We start from the raw sequence: 10,114 nt of genomic DNA, 5'->3' as shown, positions 1-10,114 counted from the left end.
ATGTATAAATGTGCATGACACAATGGATGGATGTATGGATTGTGATGAGTTATAGGAGCCCCCAATAAAATGATTTAAAAGAAAAAAAAAGGGGGGGGGCCACCAATGTCTAGACCAGTGGTTCTCAACCTTCCTAATGCTATGACCCTTTAAAACAGTTCCTCATGTTGTGGTGACCCTCCAACCATAACATTATTTCATTGTTACTTCATAACTGTAATTTTGTTACTGTTATGAATCGGGTGACCCCTGTGAATGGGTTGTTCCACCCCCAAAGGGGTCTCGACCCACAGGTTGAGAACTGCCAGTCTAGACAATCGAGTGTTTGTATCTTTTTATTCATCAGATAATATTTTAAAGAGTTCTATGTGCAATGGTATTTAATGATCTACAGAGCAAGGGCCAAAAAAAATCTGGGTTAGCCATGGGATCATTCCTATCTGCTTCTCTCTTTCCTACACAAACACACGGCACATAGTGCTTTACATAAAGTGATTTACAGAGATGACCCTGAAGATGCAAAGCAATCTGAACATTAGCCTAAAAAGCCAAAATCCAACAAACAAACCCAGTGAGAGTGTGAACCCTAAAACGCCTACTGCATTCCAGGCCTTAAAAACAAAACTTAAACATAATCTAGAATTACTTTGCCAGTACAGACAGCACCTGGGGAAGCAGGTTATGGGAGCAGTCAATGTTCACATTACATCTCATTCCTGTATTAGTTCCGCAGGTCCAGATTAAGCTTCCCTGCCGCCTCCCAGGCTGGCCTATAGGGCCCTATAGGTTAAAGGCTCTTAGATTCAGCAGCACAAAAAACAGGGAGAAAGGGTACCGACCGTCATCCATTGTGTAAGGAGAAGCAGACAATAAGCTATAAGCATAATAAATAGGTAAGTGATAAAGTATGTTAGAAGATTAAAAGCTTTATGACACCCCTGCCCCCAAATAAAAAGAGCAGGCTGAAGGGGACCAGAGTGTCCAGGCCCGAGGAGGCTGCCCTGGGAAACAGCGTGGTCAGGGGAGGCCTCATGGAGCAGGTAGGACCTGAAGGCTATGCACGAGTCTGCCATGAAGTCGCTGTGGGAAGAGTGGTCCTGGCAAGAGGAAGAGCAAATGCCACGCTCTGGTAGCGGAGTCCTGCTGCCATTACCTGCCTGGTCTCTTGTTTGGACCAATGGGGTAACTGTAGCACAGTATTGACCTGGAGTAATGGAGGAAATAGGAGCTCTGGTGGTGTAGGGGGTTATGCACTGGGCTAATAGCAAGGTTAGATGTTTGAAACCACCAGCTGCTCCACAGGAAAAAGATGAGGCTTTGTACTTCTGTAGAAAAGTCCTAGTCTCAGAAACCCACAGGGCCAGTTCTACCCTCTCCTATAGGCCAGGGGTGTCAAACTGGCGGCCCATGGGCCCCATGCGGCCCCTTTATGGGCCACAATGCTCTGCAATAAAATGAAAATAGAAAAAGAAATTGTTATGAAGAAAATAGAGCTTAGGGGAGATCAAGGCAATACTGTACACACAATTCCCTCATTACATTTTATTTCAGAGCATCGTGGGCCACAAAAATTACCTTGGGTGCATGCAGCCCACGGGCCACCAGTTTGACACCCCTGCTACAGGCTATGAGTTGGAACCAATTCACTGGCAGTGAGTTTGGGTTTTGAGTTTAATGGAGGAAATACAGGAAGGCCCATGTGAGTGCGCAGAGCAGGGTGAGCACCGGAGGAAACACTAAGAGATGAAGTCTGACAGGTGAAGGACCACAGAGCAGGTTGAGGCCTGAGCTGCCAGCCCACGGGGCTTAGTGCTTTCTCAGAAAGAGCTAGGCTGTGAGTCACTCTGACTGCTATCCAGAGAGCAGGCAGCACGGGGTCAAGTGGCTGCAGGGAGAAGAGGCTACTGAGGCTACAGAAGTAAGATGCAATGGTAGCAGCGAGGCCGAAAGAACTGGCCCCATTCTGGACGCATGTGCAGTTGGAGTCACCGGGCCTCCTCGATGGCTTGGCTTGACCTGGCTTGGCCTGGGAGGTGAAGAGTGAGAGGCGCCTTAGGGAACTCGGAGTTTGGAGCTGCCATCCACAGAGATCAGGAACAGGTTTGGGGAGAAGGTAATAAATTCATTTGGCATGTTAAGTCTAGTTTGAACCCCAGCTCGATCACTACGTACTTAGCTTGTTTGAACCTAATTTTCTCATCATAAGCTGGGGTAATGAGCCCTGCCACTTGACTCATGTTTGAATTTCTATGGGATGTCTTAGGCCCAGCATGTTGCCGAGAGCCAAGTGTACAGTAAGCAACTCCATAATGCTGGTTGCTGTTGCCTCCTCCGTCACCCAAATCACCAGGAGGTGAAACAGATGAACATCTTTGTGGTAGTTACATAATCTGGTGTCAATTTGAGAATTGGGCATGGCCTTCTGAGAATTCTGGGAACGCTGGTATTTCCTCCTTGGAGGTGGGAGACAGAGTCTGTCAGTCAGTCTGTCGCTCGGCTCCCTCCCTTAGAGATTCTCTACCGACATGACAACATGGCACTATGCTGATAGACACCATGGGAACTGGAGAAGCCATATGGAGACCCCTGTCAGTGCTGAGATGCTTCTACCGTCCCTGGATCTACAAGACCTTGCACCCACTGGCCTGTGATCATCCTGCATTCAGTATCATTGCATGTGTTTTGTGAGTCTGAAGAGGACTTTATTGATTGGTATTGGACATATGGGCTAATTATCAGACATATGGGCTTGGTCTGGACTGGGTTTGGATGCTTTCTTAATGTACAATTACCCTTCACATAAAACTCTCTCTTACATAAATATGAGTTTCTATGGATTTGTCTCTCTAGTCTACCCAGACTAATACAACCTTTCAACTCCATTGACCCATGTTGACCGGACCACACGGCCTTCACTAGCTCTGACTCAGTGCTCTGTGTGCTACACTCTCCAGGGCTGGAGACAGACATCACTAGCAGGCTAGTCACACACATCACCTTGAACTCCGGCCAGTGGCAAGAATATGTGCAAAGGGTTCTGGGAGGGCAGACTTTACAATAACCCCTTTGAAGATTTAAAACCAAAAAACCCAACTCACTGCCATCAAGTCGATGCTGACTCACAGTGATCCTATAGGACAGGGTAGAACTGCCCCTGAGAATTTTAGAGCCTCTAAGCCAGTGGTTCTCAACCTGTGGGTCGTGACCACTGTGGGGTCGAACGACTCTTTCACAGGGAAAGCCTGATTCATAACAGTAGCAAAATTACATGATGAAGTAGCAATGAAAATAATTTTATGGTTAGGGGTTACCACAACATAAGGAACTGAATTAAAGGGTCGCGGCATTAGGAAGGGTGAGAACCACTGTCTTCCTCCTGAGGGGTGGCTGGTGGATTCGAACTGCTGACCTTGCAGTTAGCAGCCCAACTCATAACCACTCTGCCACCAGGGCTCCTTCAGGAATGCAAAGAGATTAATACCCACATAAATGTGTTGAAATTGGAGTCTTGGCAGCATCTAAAACATCTCTTGCCAAATTGACAGACTATGAGGAAGGAAATGTAAAGATGTTTAAAATTATTAATAGGCTGGTACTTAGTGTGCTCAAAAATATATTATTCGTGTCTTTAATTCTGTGTCCGGAAATAGCCATTGCCATGGGGATGGGAGCCGGGCTGGAGGTGTTGCCGACTGAATGTTCTGAAGAAGAACCTTGAGGCGCTCCCTCTCCCAGGCTACGGAACAGACAATGGCGTCAGGAGAGAGCGATGAACTTGAGACAAAAAGGCCAAAGCAGAGAGCAACGTGTAAATTAAAACCTCGAGTTCTGCCGTTTATAAGCTGTCCCTCTTCTCTCAGTTTCCTCATCTGCAAAACCACCTGCTTCGTAAGGTGTCTGGGTGGCGCTGTGGTTAAACGTCCCATTGCAAACTGAAAAGTCAGTAGTTCAAACCTACCCGGGGCTCAGGGGAGGCGAAGCTCTGGTGGTCTGTTCCCACCATGATTTACAGCCTAGGAACCCCCATGCGTGTGCCAGGCATTGCAGACTGGCTCGATGGCATGCCGCCATGCCTACCTCGCAGGATTCATCGGCTTTCTATGAGCGCCAACATGACTCATTGACTCTTCTTGCTAATTATTCTCTCTCATAAAACCAAAACTAAGAACAGAAAAAATCCAATGCACAATCAAGTCAGTTCTGACTCACAGCAATCCTATAGGCCGGGGATGAGGCTGTCAAACTTCATGGGAACAGAAAGCCTCATCTTTCTCCTGTGGAGTCAGAACCACCAACCTTCCTGTGAGCAGCCCCACACAGCCCCACTAGACTGTCAGGTCACCTTCTAATCAGCGGGAAAAGACTGACAATCAGCCCCAAGGAGTGATCAGGCTCATGGTGAAGGCCCAGCGGCGCTCCGGTCACCTCTGGACCTCGCAGCTTCCTCTGGGCCCTGCTACCATTTTAGAGAGCTCCCTCCTCCTTCATCTCCCTCGGCCTTGGCACTGGGAGCAAGCTTCGGCGGGCGGCCACCTCTCCCTCCCCAGCCCACTTCTGAGTGGCTGAGTCACTTCCTCTAATCCGAATTGAAATCCAACCAGACTTATTTATGTGGAGGAGTCGAGGCGTCAGCCACAGGGAGTAAACAAGACTTGGAACAAGGGAACTCACAGTCCAAATGGGAAGTGATTAAGGGCTGAATCACAGAGGGCTTAAACGACGGAAATGTTCAATTAAAAAGGAAAAAAAAAATTATTTTTTGTCTAAACCTTACCAGGATTACAGTGGTTAGAGGCCAATCAAGAGCAAAGTAATGTCATGAGAGGAAAACCAAGTGATCAATCCAGAGTTTTTAAAAATAAACTTCCGTGGCATAAGGAAAGAAAAGGGCTGTGTCAGGTTTTGCAGCAAGCGCCAGAAGGCCCAGCGGTTTGTGAAGCTGCTGACTTAAGACTACCTGCTTCTTTCCCCCCTGGCCACACCCGGCCTCCAACGTAGCAGCCAGTTGCTTTTCTTACAAAGGCCCGGCGTCAAGACTGCAAACACGTACCAGTGAAAGTCTCAGTACACGGGTTTATGCCAGCCAGCCTCTTGGATGTTCCGAAGTCGGAGATCTTGAGGACACCACTGTAGGTGTTGATCAACACATTGTCACCCTAGGGAACAGAGGGCTTTAATCAAAACCTGGTCTTTCTGTAGGGTTGCTGGCTCGAGAGGCCAGTATGACAAGGTATCTGTTGCGTGCACATGGGCCTGATTCTGTGCTCTTCATTAAGAGCTTCTCTCACAGCTGTTCACCACCTGCTACTCCCATAACACGATCAAAAAGGGGTTCCCAGTTCCTTAGAACTTGCTGCAGTTCCAGGACCAGTAATGGGAATAGCTGGAGGGGAAGGGGAAGGTGGGGGGAGAAAGAGAACCGATCATAATAATCTACATATAACCTCCTCCCAGGGGGATGGAAAACAGAAAAGTGGGCGAAGAGAGACATCGGTCAGTGTAAGACATGGAAAAAATAATATAAATTATCAAGGGTTCAGAAGGGAGGGTGGGGGAGAAAAAAATGAGCTGATACCAAGGACTCATGTAGAAAGAAAATGTTTTGAGAATGATGATGGCAACCAATGTACAAATGTGCTTGACACAATGGATAGATGGATTGTGATAAGAGTTGTACGAGCCCCAATAAAATGATTACAAAAAAGAAGAACTTGCTGCAGTTCACACACAATCTGGGTTTCAATAATGCCTATGATATGTCAAATTATGACATTCACAACTCTCCAGTCGTTTCCTATGTTGTTTTAGTTCTTGTCCTGGGACACTGAGGAAATAGAGTTAAATAGACAGATAACAGGCCAGGAATATTAACTGCAAACTTGCAGCTGTGGCTTCTGCCACCCGCGAGCCTGTGGGACAGAGAAGACTGGCTGCATAGGGCCCCCAGAGCTGTCCGCCTGCATGCCAGCCAACTGCCATGTCTTCCTCTCATGGCGCAGCTGGTGGGTTCAAACCAGTGACCTTCTGCTCGGCGGCTGAGCACTTCACCACTGTGCCACCAGGGCACCTTTCAATCTTAACATACTTTGTCAAAAATTCATCAGTTCTGAATCTTCTTTCAAAACAGTAGCTAGTAAGCTGTCTGGTTTTATTTCAATGTACAAGCATGTGAGACTTCTGAGCACAGGGGATTTTTTTTCTTCTTTTAACCATGTATCTAGTGAGTCGACACGTACTTTCTGGGGAGCAGCACTGGGCAAGGGCACAAAGAGGAGCCGGCCTGTAGGCTCAGGCACAGCAACTAAGTCCTGTTTACCTTTGTGCCATTGCACTCCCGCCCCACGGAGCCCCACACCACAAAGGCAGCTCTGGCTTTGGCGGGGAGCATGCCCAGTTCACCCCTGGGTAGAAAGAAACCCCTGATGCAGCCTTTCTGCTGTGGCAAAGGTTGATTTATTTGCCATCCCACGTGAACTCAAAACACAATACAATTCTTGCAAATAAAAATGGAAATGAAGTCTAGTGCATCCTACCTTTATATCCCGGTGAACTATCTGATTGTCATGGAGGTATTTTAATCCTTCAAGTATTTGCTTTGTATAAAAGCCAATGGTTTGCTCATTGTCTTTCAATGGGCCCCATTTGGACCGAAGGAGAGCAGAAAGACTCCCTAGAGAGTAGGAAGAAACAGTGGATAAAATCGTTAAGCTAAAGGAACATGAGTTCTTCAAAGCACACGGTGGCTACAACAATGGGCTCAAACACAGCCCCACTGGGAGGCTGTCACAGCATTTTGTTCTGTTCTACATAGGCCCACATTACTTTGGAACTTAATGGCAGTGGTATAACATTAACTTATGCCGATATAGACTGGGTATTCACAGGAGCCCAAGCATTGTACTAAATACTTGGGGCTGGAACATGAAGAAGAAAAGGTCCCTGTTTAAAGGAGCTCATTACCAAACACTAAAATCTACTCACTGCCATGGAGTTGACTCTAGAGGGCAGAACAGAATTGCCCCTGTGGATTTCCAAGACTGTGAATCTTTATGGGAGTAGAAAGCCTCATTTCTCTCCCTGGGAGCAGCTGGTGGATTAGAACTGCTGAGCTTGTGGCTCGCAGCCCAACATGCAATCCACTACGCCACCAGGGCTCCTTCACTATCGAACAGAGCAGAAGTAAAAACGGACTCTATTATTTCCACGAATCCAAGCTACAATCATTGGTATGAAATTAATTCTAATATGCATTGTGTCCTACTAAACAGCAAAGTCATGTCATATGTCTAATTTTCTCTTCAACTCAGACAATTAAAGGCCTGTGACCCAGTAAATCCCAATTTCACTGCACTTCGAGGCCCCAGAAAGTTATATTTTTTTAAAGGAAGAAAAATAGCTCCTACCTCCAGGGACCTGCTCCATGAAGATTTTAATGAAGCTGTTCTCGCTGAAGGAGCCCAGATACTGGACGATGTTTTTGTGTTTCAGATGCTTATGCAAGGCGATCTCTTCGTGGAGTGGCTGGGAGTATCTGGAAGACATACAGATATCAAACGTGAGCGAGCTATCAGGGTAGCCAGACTTCAGATTAGCGTGTCAATATACACAACCGCATGTAAATGTTAGCTAAGGTAGATGCCAACGTGTACGTCCAAATATGACCCCTGAGGAGGAGCTCTGTGATGCTGAGGCGACAGGGCCAGGTGCGGTCTTATGCCTTTGTCTATATTACCTCATTTCTCACGGAAGGCCCCGAGCAAGGTTCTCTCAGGATGCTTATTTGACAGATGAGCGAGTTGATTCCTAGGAAGAATGACTACACCTGTCCCAAATTACAAACCTCTGAAGTCACAGAGCTAATATTTAAACACAGGGGAAGGGAATTCATCCACCCAGCTTACAGTCACATGAACAAGACTTTATATTCCACGGTCCCCATGAATGTAATATTACTGTTCCTGGGAGACCGTGGCCCAGAAAGATGAATATTGCAAATAGTTCCCATGTGCATTTCAAAACGTTTGGAAGGGCCCACCTACTCTTGAATCAAAAACATGAAATAAAACCATTTATAAGCGAAGTTTCTCAGAGCCCCTTGCCTCCACAGCTTCCCCTGCTACGTCCACCTTTCTAGCTGTCCCAGCAAGGCTTTCCTCGAAGCCTGAGCCGCTGCATCCAAAGACCAGTTTTAAACCAGACTTCACGATCATATGTACGGTGATGTTGCTGCATTAAATTAAATTACAGAAATACTTTTATGTCTGTGGAACACACCAAACACTTTGGATGATTACTTGAAGTCAAGTAAAGCAAGCTTGTAGACGCCTAACATTTGGGAACTGAATATAGCGTTAATATACTTTTTCTGTAAGAAATAGGAGGTGGTACCACCCAAAATTGGGATTGTGCTGGGTGGAGCAGAGCGTTCGAAGTGCTCCTTTTCCACCCAGTGGCATCACCTGGGAAGGTTCTCTCTGGTCACACTGAATTTTTGTGTGAAAGCAGTTCTGCTAGAATCTCATTTTTTGTGATGGCTGATTCAAGAGAACAGTGTGCGGCTGTGAAATTTTATTTCCTGCTTGGGAAAAATGCCGCAGAAACAGTTGTGATGTTGAACACAGCTTCCAAGGACAGTGCTGTGGGAAAAACAACAGTGTAGGAGTGCTTTTCTCATTTCAAAAAAGGTAAAATGTCAAAAACCTGGTTCTGGATGTCCGTCAACTGCCTGAACGGATGAAAATGTCGACTTGTAGTGCGTGTGGAGTCCATTCCACCAGGTCAGACTGCCAACCAAGCCTTCTATTTGGAGGTTCGGAAAAGATTGCGTAACAATGTGCGACCAAAAAAGGCCAGACTTGCAGCAGACAGGCATTGCCACCACAGCAATGCACCTGCTCACGCAGCCATCTCAGTGCACCAGTTCTGGCTAAGGACAGCATGCCTCTCTTGCTCCAGGCACCTGACTCACCTGACCTTGCTCCTAGCGAATTCTTTTTGTTTCTGCGAATGGGGGGACATTAAAGGACAGTGATTTGGCAACGGGAAAAAACAAAAAAAACGGAGGAGGTGCTGTCAGCCATCCAAACAGATGAGCCTGAAAATGTTTCCAAGGATAGAATCACAGATTTGACAAATGTATTAAGCGTGATGGAGAATACTTTGAAAGTGTTAAGGTTGTTTTGTAAAAAATTTAAATACATAGCTTTGTGGGGGCAGAATCCATTTTTTGGGGGTACTCCCTCGTACATGGTAGGGTGTCGGCCAGGTCAAATAAAGACCCCCAAGGCACACATAAACTTTATTGTTGTTGTTATTATTGCTGTTGTAGAATGGACGCTACACTGTGAAAGGCACCAACTGACAATCCAGTGCTACATAAAAGCCTGATGCCTGGCTATAGTCTTACAGATAGGAAACGCCCAGGTCCTACTAGGGCAAACCCATGTAAACAGAGGATTTTTTGGGATGCCACAGTCTCTTCCTGGTCCTATTGGGTTTTATTCACTGTTTCTTAGGGGAAGCTGCAAGGTAACGTGTGGAGCTCTGGTGGCGTTGCAGGTTACACATTGGTAACTGCAAGGTGAGCAGTTCGAACTCACCAGTCGCACTGAGGGAGAAAGGTGAAGCTTTCTGCTCCCACCAAGATTACAGAAAACCCAAAAGGGGGCAGTTCTACCTGGTCCTGTAGGGTCGCCAGGTGTCTTTATAGCAGAATTGACTTTACAGCAGAGCGTTAGGTTCGGTGGTTTTGATAAGTTACAGCATGAGAAAGTTACAAAAATCCAAATTATGTGCTAGTTACATAATCTGGTGTCAGTTGGGACTTGAGAGGATTAAGAGTGAAGGGGTGGAGTCTAGTCTGTCAATCGGGTCAATGAGGCCTCTGTGTGGGCAGGGCCTTCTCCTGAGGATTCTGGGAACTCCTGTATTTCCTCCTTGGAGGCGGGGGACACTGTCTCTCTCCGCTTACTCCCTTGGAGACTCTCTACTGACAAGACCCACTCCCTTACAGATGCTTCCATGACAGGACACATGGCACTACACTGATAGACCCTGTGCCCTGGGAACTGGAGGAGCCATGTGGAGACCCCTACCAGCACTGAGATGCTTCTAC

General features: G+C 46.7%; 1 protein-coding gene across 1 annotated transcript in view; it reads right to left on the bottom strand.

Moving 5' to 3' along the window:
* Positions 1–10,114, bottom strand: part of MAP3K5 (mitogen-activated protein kinase kinase kinase 5) — a 230,658-nt gene that overhangs the window by 49,083 nt on the left and 171,461 nt on the right. Inside the window, exons 15-17 of the mRNA XM_045294594.1 lie at positions 7,404–7,581; positions 6,534–6,670; positions 5,051–5,156 (exon numbers count right to left, since the gene is read on the bottom strand). Coding sequence (XP_045150529.1) covers positions 5,051–5,156; positions 6,534–6,670; positions 7,404–7,581 — 421 coding nt within the window. The remainder of the gene's footprint in view (positions 1–5,050; positions 5,157–6,533; positions 6,671–7,403; positions 7,582–10,114) is intronic.

The sequence above is a fragment of the Echinops telfairi genome, unplaced genomic scaffold (assembly GCF_000313985.2).
Source record: "Echinops telfairi isolate 266 unplaced genomic scaffold, ASM31398v2 ScPeMD7_3533;HRSCAF=4204_0, whole genome shotgun sequence".
Lineage (NCBI taxonomy): Eukaryota > Metazoa > Chordata > Mammalia > Afrosoricida > Tenrecidae > Echinops > Echinops telfairi.
This window is presented reverse-complemented; position numbering and strand designations above follow the sequence as displayed.